Source organism: Rhinatrema bivittatum, chromosome 9, assembly GCF_901001135.1.
Source record: "Rhinatrema bivittatum chromosome 9, aRhiBiv1.1, whole genome shotgun sequence".
Taxonomy (NCBI): domain Eukaryota; kingdom Metazoa; phylum Chordata; class Amphibia; order Gymnophiona; family Rhinatrematidae; genus Rhinatrema; species Rhinatrema bivittatum.
In genome coordinates this window covers 267,361,512-267,388,453 of record NC_042623.1, presented here as the reverse complement: position 1 = coordinate 267,388,453, position 26,942 = coordinate 267,361,512, and the positions used below count along the sequence as shown (strand labels likewise).

Here is a 26,942-nt window from a genome sequence, read left to right as displayed (position 1 = left end):
CTAAACCAAACCATCTCGCTGCCATCTCCAGACGAGCACAAGAAACTTGGAAGACTCACGCCGACTTCGCCATCTTAATGTCAGCAGACTCCTAGTCCGCTACCTGGAAATATCGGAATCCGTACGAAAGACGGACCATCTATTCGCCCTTCACAGCGGGAAGAAACAAGGGGACGTGGCCTCGTGGGCAACCATAGCCCCTGGATCAAAGAAGTAATCAAGGCGGCCTACGTAGAGGCAGGCAAGCCTCCACCTCTACAGATCAAGGCCCATTCCACAAGGGCCCAGGCAGTGTCCTAGGCAGCAACCAAGATGCTGTCACCCGCCGAGATCTGTCGGGCGGCGACATGGTCGTCCATTCACACCTTCTTGAGGTTCTACCACCTAGATGTTCAGGCCAGGGAGGACACAGCATTCGCAAGGGCAGTACTAAGTGGGCCACGGGCAGCCTCCTGCCCGGTTCAGGAGTAGCTTTTGTATATCCCATTGGTCCTGAGTACATCTGCTACACGCTAGAAAATGAAGAAATTACTTACCTGATAATTTTGTTTTCCTTAGTGTAGACAGATAGACTCAGCATCCCGCCCACGGCTGCCCCAAAATCCAGAAATCTCGGGTGACAATCCCCAAGAGCAAGACAAGTAAGCCAGACTTTACCCCCAGTTAAGACACCCATAATTGCTGGGTGTCTGCATTTCTCGGTTGAGTGCACTGGCAGTCTCCAGCTAGAAATCATGTCAACCAGTTCAAGTTAACCAAGTTAATCAAGTTATTCAAACACACATGTATCCACAATTGCTTTTCGAGGAGAATACTGAAGAGCAGAGCTTCCTGCACGGATATATGTAGTGCTGACGTCAGATTGAAATCTGACTCCTTCTCCAACTGCTATCAGGAGCACACTATACCCATTGGTCCTGAGTCCATCTGTCTACACTAAGGAAAACGAAATTATCAGGTAAGTAATTTCTCCAATTCAAGAAAGTTTAGGTGAGCCAGATCAATACCCCACCATATTGGAGCGCACATGATTTTTTTGTTTTAAATTTCAACATTCTGTTGTCGATCAAAAATGGACAATGTATCTCCAACATGGGCCTAGATTTATCAATCTGCAGTAAATATTGCATGCGATAGGAAAAGGGGCGTGTTTTATGGTACTAGCCTATTTATCATAATGTACGTTATCTTACCGCTTTGCATAGGTATTACCGCAAAGTGCCTTATGTTAAATCTGTTTTTATTAACCATTCAAGCATAAATCCACTGCACTGAAGGCATATGATATATAATGTGTTCTGTTACATTTCATACAACACTAAACTTCGATGAACATTATTTTAACCCCCCCCCCCCCCCAAAGGCACTGAGAAGGCCCAACAGTCAAAGCGTCTGAGAAAACAAAGAAAGGAAAGACTGAGATACACCATGGTCACATTAAACATCCATACGATTAAGATATTGACTCTTGGAATCCTGTGGCAGAGTCAAGATAAAAGGCATCCACATTGCATGGAGCGCTTGCCGAGTCCTGAGCTTCAATTGTCCACTGGCTAGCGTTTCCATCGTCAGGAGTTGAAGAATAGAAGAGTGCCATTGTGTCATAGAAGGACCTTCTGGTTTCCGCCACACCACCAGAATAGCTTTACAGGCTAGCAGGAACACTTTTGTAATCCAGAGACGTTGTCCTTTTTTCCCGGCAAAAGATTGTGGAAATATGCCAAAAAGTGCTAATAAGGGCGAGTACAGTACCCTAAGGCTCAGAAGTCCATTCACATATCGGAAAACTTTCTTCCAGAAGCTTTGTATCATCTGGCAGCTCCAGAAAGCGTGCCCCAGATGTGCCCCTTTGGCCTGGCACTTAATACAGGCTTCCACATCCGTGAACCCCACCAGAAATGCTTGTCTTTGTGAGACAAACATCTGGTAGATGATTTTGTATCTCGTTTCCACCAGCAGGGTATTGCTGGTTATTCATGGTGTTGTAGCAAAGGCAGATTGGAATGCCAGCGGGGATATCGCACAGGTAAGCTCTTGTTTGCCATTTGAATCGCACGTCATCGAGAGACCAGCTTTTGTGAGTGGTTTCCAGTTGCTTGTAATAAAAGCAAACAGAATGCTTTTTGTGAGTGTCTAGGTCAAACCATTGTCTCAGGAATTGCCACTTAGGATCTGAAAAGTTTGGATACTCCAGCGAGCTCACGTAATGCCGCACTTGGTGGTACTGGAAAAAATCCATAAGCGGGAGTCCAAAAAGGTGGCATGCCCTAGAAAAATCCATCAACGATCCGTCCTTCTTTAGCAGCTGGTCTATGCATGTGAGGTTATGTCGCTCCCACTCTCGAAACTTGGAGGGGCCGACTCCCGCTGGGAACTTTTAAGTTACCACATAGTGGAAGATAAGGAGAGACATTGGTTGGCAAGGAAGCCTTCTTCATTAGCTGTGTCCACGTCCGCCACAGGGGTTGTAGTAGAAGTCCTGATCTGATGGCCATCGGGAGCGCTGTACCAGGCACATGAAGAGCATATTGCGGGGAGATAGGATAGAGTAACTGGGCCTCAAAAGCCGTATCTGAGATAAACGAGGCGTGCAAGAGCCAGTCTCCAATATGTCTCAGATTAATAGCATGATTGTAAACTCTCAGGTCGGGGAGTCCAAAGCCTCCCGCAGATGTCTGTCGCATCAAGAATTTTAAAGCCAATCGAGGTCTTTTTCCCTGCCAAAGAAATTTGGTCACAGTCCTCTGGAATTTCATAATGGTGGTTTGCTTTAAGGTAAGAGGGAGGACACCCATAACATATAACCAGCGGGGTAGCACAGTCATTTTTAGAAGGTGTATGCGACCAGTAAGTGAAAGGGGAAAGTGCATCCAACTGGTTAGAGAGGTGTCAGTTTTATCCTGCAGTTTAGCACCATTAACATCATACAAATCATCAATAGTTTTAGGTATCCAAATCCCCAAGTATTTTATCCTATCCGTTGCTCATTTCAAAGGAAAGATCCCATCCCATTGAACAGTCCCGCCTGGTCCTATCAGCATAGCCTCTGACTTATCAAGGTTTAACTTAAAACCAGCGTGTGAACCATATTCTTCTATTATGTTGAGTGCAAGTGGGAGAGAACAGGTGGGATTTGTCAAGTGCACCAAGAGATCGTCCGCAAAAGCCGCTGTTTTGAACGTCACTGCCCCAAGAGGAATTCCTGCTATGCTACTCGTATCCTCCAAAAGACGTAATAAGGGGTCCAGTGAAAGAACAAAAAGGAGGGGAGACAGGGGGCATCCCTGTCTTGTTCCCCAAGACAGAGTGAAATCTTGAGAAAGCTCTCCATTAACCCAGATATTGGCTTGTGGTTTTGAGTAAATAGTATTGAGAAACGATACGAAGGGGCCCCGAAAACCATAACGATGGAGGGTTTCAAAAAGAAAATTCCAATTCACTCTATCAAATGCCTTTTCGGCATCAAAGCATACAAGCAAAGAATTTAGTTGCTCCTTTTGTGAAAAAGCTATAGAGGCTAAGACACATCTTATATTGGTCACTGCTTGACGCCCCCGGACAAATTCCACCTGAGAAGAGAAAATGAGTTTGTGCATAAAAGAAGAAAGACGATCTGCCATAACCTTGGCCATTAATTTCAAATCACAATTAATGAGGGATATGGGTCTATACGATCCCGGTGATTCAGGATTTTGTCCTGGCTTAGGGAGCACTACAATTGTTGCTCTGTTCACAGGCCAGGATTGAAAGTCATCTGATGCAAGGGTGTCATAAACCTTTTCAATAGGTGGGCTGACCTGATCTGAAAGAATCTTGTAAAGCTCATTCGTAAGGCCATCAGGACCAGGAGATTTACCCAGTGCAGTTGATTTCATTGCCAATTCCAATTCAAGTTTGTCCATAGGGGCATTTAAGAAATGCAAATCTGCCTCTTGCACTTGAGGGAACTTCACCCTGGAGAGGTAGGCTTGTACGTCCGGATGGCTGCTCGGGTCAGCTGTATACAGCTGTTGGTAATAATCAGTGAATATCGCACCAATATCCTTAGTTAAAGTCTTTAGTTGCCCCGTTTTATCTCGTAGACCTTTAACAAAAGATTGGCCTGCCCAAGATTTCAAAAGACCTGCCAGTAACTTTCCCGCCTTATTACCGAATTGAAAAAGCTTGTGTTTATAATAAAGGAGACTCTTCTTTTTCTTTTGCTGAATGTACTCATGTAAGATACTCTGGGTGGAATCGAATTGTGTGCGATTTTCTCTAGTGGGATTGGAGTTGAAGATTTGCTTAGCTTTTTGCAGTTGCCTTTCCATTCTGATAATGCAGGCCATTAGTTCTTTGTTCTTCCTAGCCGTATACGCTATTATTTCACCCCTCATTACTGCTTTAGCAGTGTCCCAATAAAGGACTGGGTCTGTCATATGTTGTTGATTAAAATGAGCATATTCCTTCAATTTGTCCCTAATGTAGTTTTTTGAAGCCCTCATCATAATAAAGTTTGGCGGGGAACCTCCAGCGTCTTTGCCCACTAGATTCAGTCAGGCCCAATAGGTCCACCCATACTGGCGCATGATCGGATATAGCTAGGGGCCCAATTTCAGAGCCAGTGACTTTAGAAAAATAATTGTGGCTTACCAAAATATAATCTAACCGAGATTGGGAGCCATGACCTCGGGAAATGTGTGTGTAATCATGGTCGGAGGGGTGTAGGACCCGCCAAGCATCAATCAAGTCTAAATATTTGCATAAAAAGGGTAAGCCCCTGGTAGATTCTAACTGGGAGGTTGGTTTAGGTGGCTGCCGGTCTATGGTCTGATCCATCACCGTATTGAAATCCCCCCCCGACAATATTTATTTTATTTATTTATTTACAAATCTTTATATACCGACTTTCCTCAAAAAGAAATCAAGACGGTTAACAGAGTAAAACGTCAATACAGATCTATACGATCATAGAGACGCACATTTTTGTCAATTAACATCAATAATAAAATACATCATACATTTATAATCTCTATAAAAGACATTTCTAAGTCTATTTAATACACATAATACATCTTAAAACATAAAATATTACTAAAATAAGAAGGATGTGTGAATTGGCTTGAAGAAGATGAAATATCTTATTATAGAAAGACTGCGAATAGGTATTTGGAGCATATATGTTACCTAGCATCACTTTTTTCCCATAAATTTCTATTTCTAGAAAAAGATACCACCCCTCTGGGTCTACTATAGACCTATGTAATTGAAAAGGAAGCATCTTATGCAGAAGAATGGCTATTCCCACTTTACTCGAGGTAGATGATACATAAAAAGCTTTCCCCACCCATTGGTTTTTTAACTTTTCATGTTCTGAAACAATCAGTCTGGTCTCTTGTAAGATAGCTATTTGGGCTTTATAGCGCCGCAGGGCTTGTAAAATCTTATAGCGCTTCGTGACTGAACCTATACCACATACATTTCAACTACAACATCGTATGTTAACCATTGTTATGTAAAAGCTTATCTGGTAATGAGATGGTACAATTTAACAATGGAGCGGCGGTCCCCCAGCCTAGACCCCCGCCCCTCTGAATAGCGTTCTTGATGGTCGCGATGCAGGAAATCTGAGATAGATGCAAATGTAAAAATGAAGGTTCCCAATCACTTGACACCCCCCCCCCCCCCCGTGCCAACATCCCGTCTATTCTCCTTTGTAGATGCAAAGTGCCACAACAGAAATACCAGATGATAGCCCCAATGGCTACCATTGCATCTAGTAGTTAGTTGGAATCACTAGAACTATGAGGACCCCCCTCTCAAAACCATTATATCAACAATGACATTGTTACCAGCAATGAACCACTAATATGGTTCGCCACTTTACAGATCAGCCGGATTTACCACGCCTGGTACCTTAAATGTAAAGGAGCACAAATGTAAACAAGCAATATGCTGTTGGACCTATTATCTTGTGTTTAGTCCTTGGATAAATGTGTTCGCCGCTGCAGCATCAGTGAAAACATGTACTTGGCCATTGTGAGTAAGTCTTAAATTGGCCGGGAAAAGCAAAGTCGCCCGGATATTTAAATTGGCGAGTTGCGAGCATGCAGGTGAGAATGCCTTCCTCTGCAGGACCACAGAGGCTGAATAGTCTTGAAATATGAGGACTTTGGCTCCTTCAAAAGTCAGATGTGCTGTTTTTCTATAGGCCCGGAGGATCTGAACTTTGTGGGCAAACCTGAGGACTCTCAAAATAACCACTCTTGGTCTGGCTTGTGAGGTTGCCCTGAAGGGGGGGGGGGGGGGGAAACACCCAGCCTGTGGGCTCGCTCTGTATGGAAGGCGCCATGCTGTGTGTCTAATTGAAGTGTCTGAGACAGCCATGTCTCCAACCGAGGACCAAGTTCCATTTCTGGGATGCTTTCAGGGATTCCTATTAATCTTAAATTGTTCCTCCTCGATCGATTTTCGAGGTCATCAAGTTTGTTTTGAAGCGCAGCATGGGCGTCTTTCAGGGCCTTCACTTCCCTCCCCTCGGACTCCATTTTGTCCTCCACATCAGAGATCCTTTGCTCCGCTGCCTGTAGCTGTGACTGAATTGCGCCCAATTGCGTGCTAACCCCCGTGATTTGGGAGAAAAGCTGCAAGAATCTGCCTTCCAGAGTGGCGATTACTGTGGCCGCGATGTCTGCGCCTGCGAGGTTGGGAAGCTCGTTTACCGGGTGCGATTCTGTGGCGTTGGCCATTTTAGCGTCGGGCCCCTTCGCCTTCTCCTTTTCTTTCTTGCTTGATTTCATCGCCATACTGCAGGGCGGGCCAGCAGTCAAGATCCAAAGCCCAAAGCTGTTCCAGGTGAGTTAGGCTCTTGCTGTAGAAGCTTACTCCAAGGGGCAAGCCCTTATTAAGCTCTTTTGGTGGGCTGAAGCAGAAGGGGGTTCGCGGAGCGATCAGCCACACGTCTGATCACTCGGCTAGCACCACATGATCCCACAAAGTGCCTTAATGCATGCAGCAATGCCATAACGCGATTTGATTAATGACCCTAATGGTGAGGTGGTAACTCCCAAAAATGCCTGTCTAAGCCAGGCTGGCCTGAACAGTAAATGACAGTATAGTTCTCAGCTGTGCCGGCATTTAATATTTATTCACTTGTCACTGATTGTTCCCTTCACTGACAGTTGTCAGTGAAAGAATCAATTCCCATTCAGAAACCCTGGTGTAGACAGGCACTTGTAGGGTGGGGGTGTGGATTTGCAGGGTGGAAGGGAGCCAGCTTGTCAGCCTACAATTTTTATTTTCTGGGGATTGGCGGGAGCCTTAGCCCACTACAATTTTTACTTTATGGAGGGAATTATCCAATCAGAATTAGCTGGATAACTTTACCCACACAAGTCGCATTCACAGACCCTGACTTGCCTGAGCCTGCATGGCTAAAGAGAATAGGCTATTGCTATTGGCGGGGCTATGTTGCCAAAAGAGTCTCTTGTGTTGGTAGGGCTGTGTGGCCAAAAGAGGCTGATACAGCAAGCCACATGACAAAGAGGTTGCTGCATTGGTGGGACCTCGTGACTGAAGAAATAAGGCTGATATTGCCTGAACCCTTCATATTTCTTGGAGAGAGAGTGTGTGAATATGTGAGAGAGAACATGTGTGTGAGTAAATAGCATGTGAAAGAGCATGTGTGTATATGAGAGACTATGCACAAGCCCAAGCAGGAGGCAGCTGTTTATATGTTCCAGGGAGAGAGAGAGCAGCATGTGTGTGTGAGAGAGAGCATGTGCAAGAGAAGCATCTGCGTGTGATTGTGTAAGAGAGCATATGCCAGAGCATATGCTGAGAGTGAACAAGCATATGGGGGAAGAAAGAGCATTTGTGTGAGCATGTATGAATAAGTGAGTATGTATATGTAAGAGAGAGAGGACAAAGTTTGGTTATCGCCCACCCACTAATTCATGACAATGTCACAGTGATTGGAAATAAAAAGCTCCCAAGATTGGAGAGTGGGGGATTTTTTAAAATTATTTTTAGTTTTAATTATTGGGTGTTGTTTAATGTGTCTTATTTTATTCATTATTTGATTTATATTCCACTTTTATTGGTGTTTGGGAAATAAAAAAAACAATTTAATATAAATTTTAAATTATTGGATATTCTTTTCATCATCTATTTTGAAATATTCTTTTTATGAGTTCAGTTTTACTATTCTGATGTTTTATAGTTCTTGGTTTGATTTTTTTTGTTTTATGTGGAATGGTGATGTTTTGTTTTGACAAACAGGTGGTATACAATACAAAGGAAAATCCACAATTCACAGCAAAAACTTTTTACTATTTATTGTGGCTGTCATAATAGGCACTCTCGGTATTCAAATCATCTTCTTTGCCTTAGATATAATAGGCAGATGCTCAATTTTTTTAATTTTTCTTTTGCACTTTGAAATACACATATCTTAATGTGTGAAAAACATTATCCATGTTTCAAATGTCTGCATCATGTGGATTTCATCTTAATGTAGATTATTTTAGATGTTGAAATTTTGCTAAAATGATAGAGAATATTCGATCACTTGATAGTTTTTTCATCGATAGTGCTCCAATATGCAATTCGGTTCTTTTAAATAAAATATTAACAAAATAAGTTCACAGGCAATATCCATATTATATGATATTGCCTGTGAATGTTTTCAGGACTCAGCTACTAAAAGATGCTATATACAGTTCTTACCATTTAAAATTACCCTCTCTCCTCATGATTTCTTTTTTAGTGCCAAAGAATAGACCAGAAACTAGAACAGGAATGTCCAGTGATTATTTTTTATACTGAATGTGTTCATGCAATGTTTTTTAATTAGATCACAGAATACCATTCTATTTCAAGGTTTAGTCCTCAAGAAGTCACAGTATCTAAATGATAGATCCAAAATTTCTCTTTTAAATTAAGACTTGCAATCTGATTACTTCTTCTTGGAGACTCTACCACTTGTTCCAGGATTCCCCACCTGAAATTATTACATAGATAGTTTTGTTCTAAGGAATGGGATACTATCACAGCTTGAATTGTACCAGTGTTCACACAGCTCTTGTGTTCTCAAGTCGAGTCTTAATGCTACATTTTGTGCGCCCAGTAAATACTTTGTCGCATTGACAGTGTAAAAAATAAATAACATAGGTCAAAAAGCAGTTGGTGTTTCCAATCAAATGTATTACTTTCCGTGTTGGTCCACTGGGTACCAATTACAGTTTGTGCGCAAAAATTACAGTTGCCACATTGATTGTGATCAGTGATGTTTGTAAATGCTCATTTGGCGAAACCATTGCATCCATTATTTTTAGACATTGGCACATTTTGGCACTATATTTGGTGTTCCATGCACCACCGTTGATTGCATATAAAAGAGGAAAAAACATCAAGGACTCTATCTTCCCTTCATTTACTATCTCCAGAGAAAGCTTTACAAACATCACTAATAAATGGTTACAATCAATGTGAGCATAATGCTAACCCTTTTTCTTCCATGCTGATTACATGCACTTTACCGTTTGTGGTGCCCAGGTCAATTTGTATGTGAGTAAAAAAATATATATATATGTATCAAACCTTTCCAGTATGTCACAAGCTTGGAGTTAGTCTGATGACTCGGTTGTGGCACTGCCATTTGTGAAATATGAGTTTGAGTCTTGATCCTGATCTCTTGGCTGCTCATTGCACTGGGAGGGTTGGTTGGTGGAAGTTTCAGTCGTTGTGCAACTGGAATTACTACTGGTCAAACTCAGGGCCCCAGCCAATAATTTTTGCTGCAATGGCTGGGCTAGGAGGAAGCGAGAGGGGGGGGGGAGGTGCAAGGGAGGAAACATGGTATTTGCAAATGAAGGTTTCAGTAAAGTCCAGTTCTGATTGAGTTAGATGCTCAAAGCAGCAGGAGAAAATTTCCAGTCTAAAAAAAAAAAGTTTCACAAACTTGATGTCATTGTTAAAATGGAATTCTACTTCTTTTTCTAGTGGGCCTTTGGAGTTACACTCTGGGAGCTAATGACACTGGGGCAGACTCCTTATGTGGATATTGACCCCTTTGAGATGGCTGCATATTTAAAGGACGGTTACAGAATAGCTCAGCCAATCAACTGCCCTGATGAGCTGTAAGTTTCACCCTTAACTTTATTTTATATAAGCTTTATTTTCTTGTGCAAAACAGTTTTCAGAGGATAAGCAGGATGGCAGCCCTCACACATGGGAGACTACATCAGATGAAGCCCAGCACGGAATTTTAATTTAGAGTTTCTAAACACTTTGAGCATGTACTCCTGACCATATGAAGTATGCTGTATTGCCACGCATCCAAACAGGACTCTTTTCAGTCTCTTCTTATCAGGACATTTTTTTCTCTTTACTGATGTTAGGGGAAATTTGCTTCCCAGGAGCGCAGGAATCATATTTAGCAGAGCCCTATGGTCTTTTCTCAACCCTTTAACGATCTTTAAGTAGGTTCTCGAGTTTTACGAGTTTTCTTATTTTTGGGTGAATGCTTGGTGCACCAAAATTGGTGCATTGAGGTGGCAATAGTTCAAGGTCTTTTCCCATCAAGTTATTTGATTTTGCTGCATTAATTTTTCATTTGATGCCCCAGAAGGCAGCGACTCCAGCAAGTGCCCCATGAGGACCTCTATCACAGATCCTTATGATAGATGTGTCCTTTTCCTGAGGGCAAGCCCTAATGTTCAGGGACGTCCCTACTGCACAACTATGGCCTCTAGATGATGATGATCATGGCTTAATCTCATGGAAAAACACTTTGGGATCTGTAATTCCAGCCCATCGGTATTGGCATTTGAGACATCAATGTCAAGGAACCCAAGAGCTCCACCAACCACTACTGGTGCATTGACTTCAGCAGGGCATCAGTCCCTCTTGGTTTCAAGCACCAGACAAAATCAGGATGTCAGGCAGTCTATTGCCTCACAACCAAAAAGACCAAAAGGTTCAATCTTTTGTTCCAGCATCATAGAGCCCTGGTGTCATGCATCAGGCAAAGGTCAAAAGCCTAGCTCTCCGTCAATGTGTGAATCTGGGAGCAGAGACATTCTGGTGGCAGCCATGAATTCCCCGAAGTGAGCCTGTGAAAAGGAGAGCTCATCCTTTATGCAGTCCCTTGAATCACAAGGGTTTCCAAGGATTCAGGTATTAGCTACCCATACACTTCTGGTATCCCAAAAAGAAATAGCCTCTCCTTCTGCCTCCAAATCCATTTTTGGCATAGGCAATTTTTGAGAAGGAGCTGGATATGAAAATCCAGGAGGCCCTGGTTTGTAAAATAAAGAGCATTGATGCACCAGTATCTATGGCATCGGTGTCCCTGCAGACATCCATCCCTTACTTGTAGTCCTTGCTAGCATCTGGCAATAGGGCTACAATATCAGTTTCTGGAGCAGAATCAACATAGAGTACCACTGCACCCATTATAATCTCCAGTCCATTGGGGCAGAAGCTTTTCTGAAGTGAAAGAATTCATCAGAGTCTAGGCCCCAAGATATCAGTTCTCCTAGGACAAGCAGGATGGTAGTCCTCACAGATGGGTGACATCATCAGATAGAGCCCGGCACAGAAAACTTTTGTCAAAGTTTCTAGAAGCTTTGACTGGCCATTGAGCATGCCCAGCATGTCACTATCCGTGCGAGGTCCCCTTTCAGTCTCTTCTTTTCCGCGGTACATTTACCTCACAGTTTTGGAGTTCTGCTCTTCAGAGTATTTTTTCTTGTTTTTTTCCCGGTTCTTCTCTGTCCAAACACCGGGTCCCTCTTCTCTGGATGGTGTCCCCTCCTCGGTGCGGTCAGTTAATTTTTCTACCTTCTCTGCGGTCGATTCTCGGTGCATCGCTCCTCGGTGGCCCACCAGTCAAAGACTACTCGCCGGTGGTTTTTCTCCTTCATGGTGGCATCTGTTTTTTTTCCAGTGCCAGCGGACCATATCTATCACGGATCTGCATGAGGTTTGCATCCTCTGCCTGGGGGCATCGCACAATGTCCAAGGGTGTCAGCTGTGTAACCAGATGACCCCTAAGGGCTGTAGTGCATGTCTCGATAAAATGGAGAAACGTTCCACGCCTGCATCAGAATCATCGATGCCCCGAGGTCAAGGGGAACCACTTGATATGCTTCCCCTTTCCACACCCCCGGCAACATCGTTTAAGGACCATGGAGGCGGTGATCATTCTTCCATGGTCTCTTCACTTTCAAGGACATCGGGATCCTCAGCTTCCTTGGCACTGGTGAAAGACCGGGCCAAGCACTATGGGAGATCCCGCAAGCATAGACACTTGTCGCCATCAATGCATGGCACCGGTCCCGGTGTGGAACAGGCGACTGCCTTGCCGCTGCCAAAATGACCCCATTGTGAGGAGGCCCCACCCTCCAATAGGCCCAGGAGTCCCAGGCATTCCCCACAGATACTGGGGTTGGGCAGCATGCCTCCTTGGAGCTCCAAGGAAGTGCCGGTGACGCCTCGTCCCCCTCCACAGGACTTCCAGGAAGAGTTGGACCGCAGGGTGCAGTGTGTGGTACTCTGAGCCCTACGGAGCATTGAACCGTTCCCGCCACTAGCCCCCATACCAGTGCTGGAGCCCATGCCATCCATTCTGGCACCCCCTGCTCGAGTGTCTAGATGTCTTGCTTAGAACACTCCCGACCCAACCAGTGCCAGAGGAACCCTCAGTTCCTCAGTGGCCAGCAATGCCCCCCTCGGGTGCGATTCCCATCATTGGGTCCTCCGAGGAGGAAGACGTGCACAGACCACTGCCACCATCCATTATAGTGGTCCTGTGGCCTTCATTTCCCGAGCCCTTGCCCGGGCCATCCAGCCTCCCGAGACCCTCAGTGCCCCCGCTGCCACAGCTTTCTACCCGACAGTCAGTTCATCGGACATTGGGAGACTTAGAGGCATCTAACACAATTCTGTCCTGTGGAACTTTAAGCATAGTTGGCACAGCACTTTATATGTTCCCCAAATACTATTTTGGGGCTCTGCTGATTTCATATGTAGTTTGTGTTCCCCTGAAGAAGGAAAAAATTAAATCTTCCGAAACATTGCAATGTCGGGCATTTCAACTATAAGGCAGTGGAACCTCTTAACAACATCCCTAACACTTTTGGAAGCAAGTTTATAGATAAGTACTTTTTTGAGTTATGCATAAAGGGAAGATTATATTGCACATAGCTTTTTGTATGTGTGTTACACAAATTCAGAATGACTGATGATTAAAACCCATGCACTTTAAAAGGGCAGCACTTCGAGCCCTGATGATACTTATACAGTGCAATATGATGGTCATTCTGTCCAATTTAAAATTTATTCTGTCACACATCTAGTGAGATCATTGTTTTTGTTTACCTATTTGTGGCAACAGGCCTTGGGTTTCGAAAGGTGCCATTTCCCCCACCAGTCTATTGTAGTGGAGTCTGCCCTCAAATGGGCCAAATGTTCCCCCACCCATGCCTTGGCCCCTCCTGGGCGAGAGCATAGAGAGCTCAATGATTTGGTAGGAAGGTTTTTCAGGGTGCCATGCTAATCGCCCAGATAGCCTCTTACCAATTGTACATGGCCTAGTACAATCGGAACTTATGGAAGCAGGTCCAAGAACTTGCAGAGCATCTCCCGCAACAACAGCAAGAGTCGACTGCTATCATGCAACAAGGTCTCAAAGCGAGAAAACAGGAGAGATCCGCCTACAATGCCTTCGAGATCGCTGCCAGGGTGGCTGCTGTGGGCATCTGTGCCCATAGGATGGCCTGGCTCCGTTCTTCCAACCTATGGTCAGAGGTCCAGAAGAAGTTGGCTGACCTCTCCTGCAAAGGAGAGAGAACATTTTTGGGACAAGGTCAGGGATGCAGTAGCTCAATTGTAGGATCACCATGAAACCCTTCAACAGCTATCCGCCAGTGCTTCTGACCCGCCTTTCTCCATGCGGAAACCTTCCTGATCTAGTTCTAGAAGGTCTTTCTATAGGCTGCGGAAATATCCCCCTGCCTCCTGGTCTCGCACGCCCCTTACTGCTTCCAGGGGCCACTCCCGTCAGCAGAGAACTCCTAGACCCCCAGCTGGCCCCCCAAACAGGCCCCGGCTACGGGGTTTTGACCGAAGGCGAGGGAGCATGAGTCAGCACATCGTACCCCTGCCACCCAATCCCCTAGTGGGGGGCAGATTTCTCTGCTTCGCTCATCGTTGGTTGCTCATCACCTCAGACCATTGGATCCTCACTTTTGTTCATCAGGGGTTTCGACTAAACTTTAGGGAAATCCCGTAGGACTCTCCCCCATGTCCATCGTGGGGTTTGTCCACCCAACAGGACATACTTTTCACAGAGCTTTCCACCCTACTAAAGACGGGAGCAATAGAACCCATCCCTCATCACCACCGGGGTCAAGGGTTCTATTTGAGATATTTCTTGGTACCCAAGAGAAATGGAGGCTTGCGCCCCATTCTCGATCTCAGAAAATTGAACAGATTCCTCAGAAGGGAAAAGTTCAAAATGGTTTCTCTGGGTACTCTAATCTCCCTGCTCAAAAAGGGGAACTGACTCTGCTCCCTCGACCTCAAGGATACCTACGCCCACATCACCATCTTCCCCAGACACAGGAAGTATTTGCGCTTTGTGGTGGGAAAGGCTCACTACCAATACAGGGTGCTGCTATTTGGGTTGGCCTCAGCCCCTTGCATCTTTACCAAATGCCTGGCAGTGGTGGCAGCACACCTCAGATGCCAAGCGGTGCACATCTTCCCTTATCTAGGCTACTGACTGGCAAAAGCGATTCCCAAGCAGGAGCACTGGACACTTTGACCCTGATCATGCAGACACTACAGTCTCTGGGATTTATCAACTACCTCAAAATCCTACCTCTGCCCATCTCCCCAGCTGGACTTCGTAGGAGCCAGATTGGACATGGCTCAGGCAAAAGCGTTCTTGCCCTGCGATTGGGCTCTTGCCCTAACCTTGCTGGCAGCCTTGGTGCACAACAGTAAGTATGTGAGTGCTCACCTATTGCTTTGCTTGCTGGGCCACATGGCAGCCTCCGTTCATGTTACCCCATTAGCCCATGTCTGCACGCACAGAGTGCAATGGACGTTACGATCTCAAAGGCAGCAGACATCCCATCACGTAACCTCTGAGGACCTTGTTGCCATCATGTAACCTCTGAGGACCTCTCTATCCTGATGGGAGAACCTCTCCAATCTAGAGCAGAGAATTCTCTGCCAGGCTGCCCCGCCTCAAATAGTGCTTACCACCAGTGCCTCATCCACATGGGCCCTCCAGCCCTGGGGAGGGTCACTGGACAGTTCAAGAAGGGTCACTGGACAGTTCAAGAAGCTCTGTGTCAGATAATCTTCTCGGAGCTTCGGGCAATTCATTATGTACTTTGGGTGTTCCACGACCGCTTGTTCCACAATGCGGTCCTGATCCGCACAGACAATCAGTTTGCGATGTGGTACATCAACAAGCAGGAAGGCACAGGATCGCTCCTCCTCTGCCAAGAGGCTGTACAAATCTGGTCCTGGGCTCTGTCACAAGGGATGTCCCTGCGAGCCATGTACCTGCTCAGGACGCTGAATGTGCTGTTAGACCATCTAAGCAGCTCTTTTCACCCACACAAGTGGTCGCTGGACCTGAAAGTGGCAGCCCAGATCTTCCAGCTGTGGGGAACTCTTGATGTGGACCTGTTGGCCTCCCCTTTCAACTGCAAAGTGAGCAGTTTTTGCTCCCTATTCAGCACGGACAGCCGTTCACCTGCCAATGCCTTCACCCTTCATTGGGGCACGGGTCTCCTGTACGCGTACCCTCCTCTTCCGCTTCTCATGAAAACTCTTCTGAAGCTCCAGCAGGACCAGGGGACCATGATCCTAGTAGTGCCTCACTAGCCCAGGCAGGTCTGGTTTCCTCTCCTTCAGCACCTGTCCATTAGGGATCCCATCCGCCTGGGGACTGTGCCTGATCAGATAGCGCAGAATCAGGGCACCCTGCACCATCCAAACCTCCAGGCATTAGCCTTGATGGCCTGGATGTTGATCGCCTAGTTATTCAGCCCCTGGCTCTCTCAGAAGGGGACACCCAGGTACTGGTAGCTTCCAGGAAGCCTTCCACTAGGAAGTCTTACAAGCTGAAATGAAAGCGGTTCTCAGTGTGGTATGTGGAGCATTTACATGCCACTTCCCAGGTTCTTGGACTACTTGTGACACCTTTCCGAGGCTGGGCTTAAAACCACCTGGTAGCTGATTCATTGCAATACGACCAGGGCTATACCCTTTCTAATTTTTCCAGGACAAATTATCCTAACCACAGATGCATTCAACCTGAAGAGGGGAATCCATGCAGGGGAACTTTGCACTCAGGGCTTTGGTCTGCTCAGGAAAACTTCATCAGATAAACTTCTTAGAGCTAGTGATGGTGCAGTACACTCAGGCTTTCAGAGATCTGTTGGTCAACAAAGAAAGTCTATGGTGAAAGAAGAAGCTTATGTGGATTACTTGGAAAGGGAAGCTGACATTTCCATTTACATCAGTGCGGTTAACAGACCTCCGATACAAGTAGAACTGGACAGAGATCTGATGAGACATCTAAAAACTGAATGTGAAGGTGGAGGTGTTGACAGTTTAAGCCACTGGATAAGGACTTGAATATCCTATCTACAGATTAGGAGAAAGATCATGAACTCCCTTCAATGGATCTCTTCAGCTAAATGATAATGAAACTCAGGAGGGGAAGGGTTTATGCTGAATTTGGTATGTACAAACTGAGAAGGCTGTGCCTCGGAAAGAAGAAGCCGTGGCATTGGTGAGCAGTGGAACCCCTCTTTCATCTGGGCCTCCCTTCCTTGGTAGCCAAGCATCAGCAATGGAGGAGAGACCAAACCCTGAACCAATCCTCGCTGATATCAGGGCTGGAAACTAGCTCTTTAAAGAGCCATGCCAAGGGACCATGTGGCAGGGCCCCTCTTCCATCCCAGGCCCCTCTGCAGCCACCAGCATCAACCCCAGCAGAAAACAGCCCTTGAACCCACCCTTCGCTAATGTTATTAGGGCCAGCAGACCAGCTCTTAAAGCTGCGTTATAGGTGGACCCAACTCTTGATGGGTCGTATGGAAAGGAATGGTCCTTTGTGTACTATGTCACTATGGGCCTTGTTTACCTTGCCCATCTGGTTAGTAATCCAAAACCAGAACCCTCCATACTCCCTTTTGTCCACCAAAGTGAATTTGCCTCTTCCATTAAACCACTATTTTCCCCCTCTACTTATTGACCAACAACCTTCCCTCCCCTCCAATCCAGTGAACAACAGTTCCTGCCTTGACACTACTTAAAGGACTTTACTTACCAGATCTTTACTACTGGAACAGCTCCATTAATCACCCACCAAGCACCTCTGTTAGCAGACTCTGTTACCACTCACTTCAGCCTTCCTACCACTCACCACACTCATACACCACTAAATCTCCATATCAGCACCTTGTGTGTGTTGCTTCACACCAGATCTTAGCCCCTTTAGTCCATCCCTCAATCAAAAGCATAACAGGCCAGGGCAAATACTTCCCTCTATATTCTCTGAATCCCTGCAGGTCCTCCTTCTCATCTAAATTTTAAGGGTATTTCAATTCCGGTTAGTACCTCATCTATTAGCTTAGGTATCACAATTAATTCCAATCTTTCTATGGTTAATCATATATCTAATATTACAAAAAAATCTTTCTATAAATTACATTTATTGAAAAGAATTCGGCCTTTTCTTTTCTTTAAAGATTATCGTACAGTATTGCAATCGTTAATCTTTTCAGGTATGGATTATTGTAACGCCTTACTTTTAGGTTTACCTGATTCAGTTCTGTATCCATTACAAATGATACAAAACTCCGCTGCTCGGGTGCTAGTAGGTATTTCACGCCGTACCCATATTACACCAGTTCTACTTTCACTTCATTGGTTACCAATTAAATACCGAATTCAATTTAAAGTCTTATCAATTATCCACTCTCTCATCTACAATACTTCTTCTACTTGGTTATGTACTAATCTTCGCATATACAAACCTGCCAGACATCTCAGATCTCTCTCAAAAAACTTATTAGATATCCCTACTGTTAAATCAGCAAAACTTGAACTTACCAGAAAAAGAGCATTCTCAGTGGCAGGTCCTGTTTTATGGAATTCACTTCCAGATCACATTCGTCTCACTTCATCAATACAACAGTTCAAAAAACTATTGAAAACATACTTATTTCAGAAAGCATACACCTTAACTATTTCATAAACTCAATACTTATTCACTTCAACTGTTCTCTCTTCTTTCAGAAACATTCACACCATATAATATTTACTTTCTGCTAATATCCTTTGAAAAAAACAGCTGGATATGAATATATACTGCACTATGTTAGCTTTTAATTGTTTTATTTTTGTTTTTATTTTGTCAAGTTCATTTTATTGTGTATGTTTGGTTGTAAACCGTTTTGATTAATTCTTTTGAATTGTAAAAGCGGTATATAAACATTTTTAAATAAATAAATAAATCAGAAACCTGAAAAAGGACCATTCTATAAAAGAGGGTCAAGGCTATCTGTTCACATAAACCCAGACAACTTCCTTCAATCCCTCAACATGCTGTAGAAGAATGAACCCATTAAGACCATCACAACTATCTCAGAAAACAGTCACTGCCTGATACACCGGTCTTAAGAAATCTATAGATGCAATTGCTTCTGTGAAGATCACAGCATAAAATACCCTAACCCCCCCCCCCCCTAATTACACTCCAGAACTGAAAGATATAAAATGAATAGAAAGAAGATTAGAATGACACTGGCAGAAAACCAAATCATAAACGGACAGAATGTTACGTTTGGCTGTCCACGGGCTGTTTCTGCGGACTGCCTCACTCACCTTCTTGGTCGGGCTCCCGCCTGCTTCCAACTAGGCCTGCCACAAGCAGCCCTCCATGTGGCGAGATGCCACCAGCCCAACCAGCCATGCCTCCCCTGGATGCTGCCAACACATTCAGCTGGACGCCGCCGGCCTCTGAGGGCCACAGCTCTCTCTTGTCGCTACTTAAAAGGACCACGGCGGGAAATTCCCCATTGTTCCCATTAATGATGTCAGACCCAGGCCCTATAAAAGGGCAGTGCTCCCAACACAACTTGCCTCAGCAACAGTTCCAACTACTTCCAGTAGTGTGTGTTGCTTCCCAGCATCCAGTCTTCCTTCTACCCTTGTCTTCAGTCTGCATCGAGCTGTCTTCAGTTTGTCTTCTGCCTTTGTTCCAGTCCATCCATGTTGCCCACTTGTTCATGCCCTTGCTTACCTGCCCTGTCTATCCGTCCCACTTCTCCTCCTTCAGACGGATGTCTGGTTTGACCTCGGCCTGGACCTCAGATACAACAGACCGCTGCCTGCCTCTGACCATTGCCTATACCTTGGATACAACTGACTGCCGCCTGCCTTTGACCCTTGCCTGAACTTTGTGTATACCTGACCGCCACCTGCCTACAACCCTAGCCAATCACAGACCTACCCTTCTGCCATCAGCAGAGACTTGCCTCGACCATTGCCTGGACCTCAGATATGACTGACCACCGCCTGTCTCTGACCCTTGCTTGGACCCCGTGTACACCTGCTGGCCTCCTGCTTATGACCCTAGCCGACCACAGACCTACCCTTCTGCCATCAGCAAAGAGCCCACCTAAGTCCTGCTGGCCCCGGCATCCAAAGGCTCAGCCTGAGGGGAATGAGGGCTGGTAAAGGCAAAAGTTCTGATGGATCTGTGCCTTGTCTGGGTCCACCTGCCGACTGTGGGAACCTGCAGGGCTCCTCCCTACAGTAGTGTCAATCTTGCCTCAGCCCAAAGGTCCACAGATTCAACATAGAGACAATAGTAGAAGGCACCAGACAACTGTATTGCAAGACAATCACAGAAGCCAAAAGACTCTGTTTATCAAAAACAATAGCCCAAACATTGTACTTTGCACTAGTTTCTAATTATGTCTACTACCTTCTTCCCATTCCCATTTATTTACTTTGCCCTGCCCTATTTATTTTGATCTGATAGTTGACTATTGGGGTTTTTTGTTTTAATTTGTTTTTGAATCATGTCGGTATATTAAAAAAAATAATAAATAAATAAATTTGATACAGAACAATAAACAGCATAAAAGAAAAAGCCGCAACAAACATATTGGCACAAGTATAAGCATAATGACCAGCCTTTGTAACATTGTATAACCCTAAAGAATCAAGAATAACAACCCCTACAATGATAGTTGACTATTGTAATACCTACACCTTACCTGTCCACAGTTATTACTGATCTGACATTTTATTTATTGGTACTCTATACCTCTTTAAATATACTAGATAATACTTTATTGATGTAGCCCTTGCCTATTAAAGTTACTAATGCACCCTACAACTCTTGTAAACCTTGTTTATGTTGTAACACACTCTAAAGTCTTCTATTGGAAGACTGTGAGATAAATAAACAATGTTGATGTATCTAATATCCAAGTTTGTGGCCACCTTGGATCATCAGACGTATGTTTTGATAGAGCCAAGGCAGAGAGGAGTTAGATATCCAAGACCTGGACTTCAAAAAAAAAATACCAACTTTAGAAGTACATTGAAGAAGCATTGGCAGAATGGGAGAATGTAGGTGAAGTGGAAGAACAATGGGCTAAACTATTAGAGACCTATAGAAAGAGCAATACATCTTTTTGAGTAAATAAAAGTGAGGATAAAGAGACCAGTTCTTTTTCAGCATCTATTTTGAAAATCATAAAGGCAAAACATCATTCAAAATATTCAAGAGAAGCATGGGAAGAATTATAAAATGGAAAAAGGCAAATAAGATAGGATAGCAAGTGTGTGAGTGGAAGGAAAGATTACTAAAAAGGTTAAAAGAGGTGACAAAACCTTTCTTAGATATGTCAGTGAAAAGAGGAAGGACAGAGGTGGGATTGTAAGATTGATAGGGGAAAAAGGAATCAAGGAATTAGCAGAAATGCTAAACTACTGAAAAAGGGATTGGAGAAGGACCATTGGATAAGCTACATATAGTAGTGAGTAGAGTTTATTTGAAACCAGAAAAGCTGAAAGTGGACAAAAAGTTGAAGCTGGACAGGATAAATCTTAGGATATTAAGGGAGCTCAGAGAGGTTTTGGAAGTTCAACTGAAAGACCCATTCAATAGACTGTTGGAGATGGGAATGGTTGTGCATGAGAGTGACTGCAAGACTGCTGCAGTGTGAGAATTTGTCTTTACCAGAAAGCTCTAGAGATATTGCTGCTCAATGCCATGTGCATTCTCTTGACCCACTTGTGTGACAGGTGGGCTGCTGTCTTCAAAGAAGATTTGTTACAAGTAAACAACTTTAATTTCTAGCTGATCATATTAATGGTTTCACACCTGCTATTCTCCAAATCATGTTGTTATATATTTGGCAGGAAATAGGATCGTTGTATGAGGGTTGAGTGTTTCTGTTAATCTTCCATGAAATAGCAAAGATTTTAATACAAATTGAATTTTGTACCTTTTGCTGACAAGTTGCTATTGAGAGAGAAATTGTGAGCAGAAGTATATTTCCTAGCTGTTCCTTCACTGGCATAGTCTTAGTCATCATGATATGAAGCAGTGGAATAACAAATGTATTGTAAAGCATTATTCTTGGGATGACTGAGTTAGAAGGTCAGGTATTACTACTTGCCATTGAATGTCTGAACTGCCATTAAAAAAAAACAACCCCTTAAGTGATGTTTTCTTCCAAGGATGTGTAGTTCTATAAATAGCTGATTTTTCAGCATTCTACCTTTTTTCCCTACAGATTCGCGGTAATGGCTTGCTGCTGGGCATTAGACCCTGAGGAGAGACCCAAGTTCCAGCAATTGGTGCAGTGCCTCACTGAATTCCATGCAGCGCTGGGAGCATATGTCTGAATTTTTTAGGTGCCTCCTAGAATTCTTGGTAAACAAAAGGAGAGACTTTGCCCAACATTCCAGGCCAGTATTGCCTTGTGGAGCCCATCACTGGTGCTACACGTAGGAAGCAGACATCTCTGGAATTGGAACCTTTTCAAGAACATTATATGTAGGAAACGACACACCTATGGAACAAAGAATGCACAAACACTGCATTTATGAAGCAGATGACATTTTGAAATGAGAACCTTTCTAGAAAAACTACATGTTGTGGGAGTAGGCACATTTGGACTGAAAACCTCCAGGAAACACTACTTGCTGGAATCAGACACCTTTGGAATAAAAATCTTTCCAGAAATGCTACATGTAGGAAGCAAACCTCGACTCAGAATGCAAAAACATTATATGTAGGAAATACCTTTTGGAATGAAAATTTTTCCAGATTATCTATTAAGAAGCAATGTTGTAGAACAAAGAACAATTTCTCAAACAATATATGTATAAAGCAAAAAGCCTATGGGAGCTTTTCTCCCTAACACTTGTGCCTTGATATGCTTTAATAGTCAACGTTTTTTGTAAAATATATTGATAATGTTTAATATTTTCTAGGTATTCGATCACTTTTTGCAAAGGTGAATAGAGAGGAAAAGCAGGATTTCAAAAATCAGGTCTAGTGGACTTGAAACACATTGAATGAACTTTTGCACACTCTACTCAAAAGGACACAAACATTTGTGACTCTTTTTGCCTGTTTTCATAAAGATATTTGTACTTTATAAATATTTGAATTAGATTTTTTTATACTACTGTATACTTTCACCGTCTCTGTGAGAGCAGCACAAAGCAGGATGCATCCAGATTAGTTTACTTTAGAAGAAAGGTAGTTTTTATTCCATCTAAGTTTATTTTCCATTCTTAGGAATGGCTGAATTTTAAAGTTAGCATCCTTTCTGCAAGATGAATAGCATATCAGAGAGCTGTAGTGCTGATATGACAATGTTTTCTTGTAAGTACCTGTTCTTAGAACATGACCACTAAGACAGTTCTAAAGCAAACCAGACAGTCTGGCTTTCAGGATAACCAAGACATGCAAGTTAACCAGGCTGTTTGATCAAATGTATGGTAGTATGTGATGGGTGTCTTGCAAACTAAGTAACCATACAGTGAAAAACAGCCACTATAAAATATTCAGGAGCCCAGTAAAGGAAAATACCAACAAAAAAGCAGGGTATACCACTGTGTTAACATTATTAAACAAACTCTGTCAATAAAAATAGTAAAACAGAATGAAAAACAATAGTATCAATAGTATCACTTCTGTCAGAAGGATGAATAAGACACTTATGCTAAAAAGTAATCACCTGAAGTGCTGAAAAAAATACTACAAAAACAATAAACTTGATTGAATAGTTAAATAAAAGATGAAACAATATCAAATCAGTGTACAAACCTGCCATATGGGTAGCAGAAAAGCAAAATGTTTGCTAAATATTCAATGAAAGCACAGCCAGAAAAGGTAATCAAAATGACACTTTCCTTGTCCAATCCTGACAGAGCTCATGTTTCACTAGAACAAGTCTGACTTCACCAGGGGAACATCTTGAAATTCAAATATATATCTGGCATAACAATAGAAGAGGATTAAAGAAAATCTTTATGTAGATAAGAAATAATATTTATCTGGCACATCAAATAATCATCTGGCAATGCTGAATACAGGAAAAACACTGACTAGCACAGCAGGAATCCTTCAAAGGCAGGACTTTTTTATTTTAAGCAAACACACTAACAAAAGAAGAAATTATAAAAACTATAACACATCAATATGTCAAAACACTTCATAATTTTTTTTAAAAGCAAATGTTAAAAATTAAGAATAGTACGTTAAAAAAAAAAACAATCATATCAATTACACTTACTTTTAGAAAATGATCACAGAAAATCAACAGCTGTACTGCTGTGTGAATGCCAAAAAATGAAGGTTTAGCATTTTTTAAAGCCATTCAGAAAAATGTCATCATCTAGCAATCAGAATAAAAGGTGCTATAGTTCAAACAAGAAACATAACATAGGAAATATTTATTTAAAAAAAAAAAAAGCTTCCCATTTGATCTCTTGATTGCATTCCATAGTTGTAAAGTGTTCCATATAAAAAAAAACTTAGGTCATTCCATGCTGAGTGGACCAATTTAGAAAATCGTCCACACTCCCACTCCTTCAAATTGAATAAAATTTTGTGTGTATGTTCGCTAAGGCCTCAAACAAAACTTTGCAAAATTTTTCGGCTGGATTTCTATTGGTTCAAGAGCTAGAGGCAGCTGAATGAAGGTCACTCTTAGAGTACTGTGCTCCACACAAAACAAAAAGGCCACTTTGTCCGGGCACTGCAGCCAAACAACCCCTGTTAGGGGCCTGACATTTTGTGGATTATTACAACCTCTGGTGCTATGTTCCTGTGCAAAGTTTGGAATCTAACATAAACTTGCCATCCTTTTTTATGAGTCAGCAAACTACGTGAATAATTTTACAAAAGAAATTTAAGGCCTACTTTGACTTCTCATTGCTCCTGATGTATACTTCAATTCAGGCCATAACTGGATCAGTAATCATAGCCCATCATGACATACTTCTAGTATTTGCACTAGGAGGCTTTGCAGCCAACTGGAAGCTAAAATATAGTTACAAAAGACATGTCACCTTTTTATGTAAATTTGCTATTCTTTGGGTGCAAATATCTCTACCTTATAGGTCTCAATTTTTTTCTTTCTACTGTCATTTTGAAAGAATAATTTTTTGCTACAAAAGTCACTCTGTTTCATCTTGGACCCAGCCTTGCTTTGGTCAGAATTACAGTCCCAAAGAATAAGGCCTCCCAGGAGCGGATTGGGAGGGAACTGTGGGAGGCCCTATTGTTTCGCTGCCCATTTCTTTACAAAATCTCTCCCATTGCGCGCGCAAGTGTTAACCTGCCCACACATGCACGTGCTGATTATAAAATCAGCATGCACATTTGCACACGGATATCGTATTTTATAACATACACGTGGCGATGCATGTATGTTATAAAATCAGTATATTTATTTATTTAGAATTCTTATATACCAACATTCTTGAAAGAAGATATCAAATCAGATCGGTTTCCAATAAAAACTGAACTATCGCAGCTGTGGCGTTACATTGAAACAAGTTATCATAAACAATAACATTATGAGTAACATTATAAGAAAACATTATAAGTAAAGAGTAAAAAAAGTAAAAATCAACAAATCAAACCAACAAACAGCCTTCAAGACTAAACCCAATATGAGTGTGACAAAGAACAAAGGCACATTTAGATAGAGCAACAGTGCCGTAGTGGTGTTGTAGCTGATAGGCGTATTCTATTTGTATATATATTCATGTGTGTGTGCCAGGAACCGCGTGTGCAGTTTTTAAAATAGACGCCTTAGTGGTTTTTCCTGCCTTGTACATGCTTGTGAATATATGTACTGCCTGCCTGATGAAGTTATGAGTGCATCAAGGGTAGCAATAATATGCTTTTCTAGAACCCAATAGATGTGTCTACGGGGATGCCAGAAAAATGACCTGGCAGGACCTTGGGGGGTGCAAGAAATTGACCAAGACGTCATGTTTCTCAGTTGAGACTTAGCATGTATGGCCAGTCCACCAGGATTTATCATACATGCAAGCTAAATACTGACCAGGTTGGAAGCTGAATTCTTGAAAGGAATGAAAATATTCACGTTCATGTTCTAGAAGACTTGCAATGAATGAGGTGACATCATTTGAAATTTTTTTAATGCAAATTTTAGTTGCATCAGTGGGCTTGAATTGATGATTTTCCCTTGTGTGAGCAACTGTATGATCTTTGCTAAACCTCTCATCCTGACCAGGTCTGATTGCTTCAGTCTCCTCCTTTGGCACAAAGAAAAATTTGATACCAAGGACACACAGAACACAATGGTATCAAAGGCCAGGGCATGTTCCCAAAATCTCTGCCACAACACACTGCTAACATGACATTTTATCATAATTCCTTGTGAAAGTGATGTTTTTGCATGTTCAGGCTTGCATACCGTAAATAACACAGCACAATAAAATGTCCATTTTGAGGGGTCATTTATAAACGTTTATCGAAGCAAGATGTGTCATAAGCTACAAGCATGATAAACACCCATAGCTTCACCGCACTGTAGAATTTCACATCTCTAGCTCATTTGCGTGTTACACAGCAGGGCGCCAAAGATGCCTCTCTTTAACATAGCGTGCCCACGTATGCAAATGATGCATATTATTGGGGCCTTAATTCTGACCAAAGCAAGATCGAGTCCAAAATGAAACGGTGACTTTTGTAGTAAAAAATAAGATGCTCTTTCAAATGATATAAAAAAGAAAATAATTAAAAACTACACAGATATTTGCACCTGAAAACTGGCAAAAATTTGCATAAAAATGACATTGCAGTTTTATGTAATTATATCTTTGCTTCCAGTTGCCTATAAAGCCTCTTAGTTCAAATCTTATACGTATATGCCATGAGCCATGACTACTGGTTCAGTCAGGGCCTGAATCGAATTATAGGTCAGGAGCAATGAGGAGTCTAAGTAGGCCTTACATTTCTTTTGTAACAATTTTCATATATTTTTCTGGTCCCTAAAAAGGGAGGCAAGCTCATGTTATGTTACAAACTTTGCATTGGGACTTACCGCCAGGGGTTGTATTAATCCACAACATTTCAGGCCCCCGAGAGATATTGTTGGGCTGCAGCACTTGGACAAAAATGGCCATTTTAGGTTACGTGGAGCATGGTTCTCAGAGGTGACATCCAACTGCCTCTAGCTCTCCAACCAATGGAGAAAATTTGAAAATTTTAGTACAGTTTTGTTTGAGACCCTAGAGAACTTCTGTGCAAAATTTTGTTTGATTTGGAAGATACTGTGTACAATTCTGGTCGCCGCATCTCAAAGATATAGTTGCGATGGAGAAGGTACAGAGAGGGGCGACCAAAATGATAAAGGGAA

General features: G+C 42.9%; 1 protein-coding gene across 3 annotated transcripts in view; it reads left to right on the top strand.

The window, feature by feature from the left end:
- RYK (receptor like tyrosine kinase) overlaps positions 1–23,873 on the top strand; it is a 532,318-nt gene extending 508,445 nt beyond the window's left edge. For all 3 annotated transcript variants that reach the window (XM_029615270.1, XM_029615268.1, XM_029615269.1), the window contains 2 exons: positions 9,982–10,118; positions 21,828–23,873. In XM_029615270.1, coding sequence (XP_029471130.1) covers positions 9,982–10,118; positions 21,828–21,939 — 249 coding nt within the window. In that variant the 3' untranslated portion in view covers positions 21,940–23,873. The remainder of the gene's footprint in view (positions 1–9,981; positions 10,119–21,827) is intronic.
- The last annotated feature ends 3,069 nt before the right edge of the window (positions 23,874–26,942 follow it).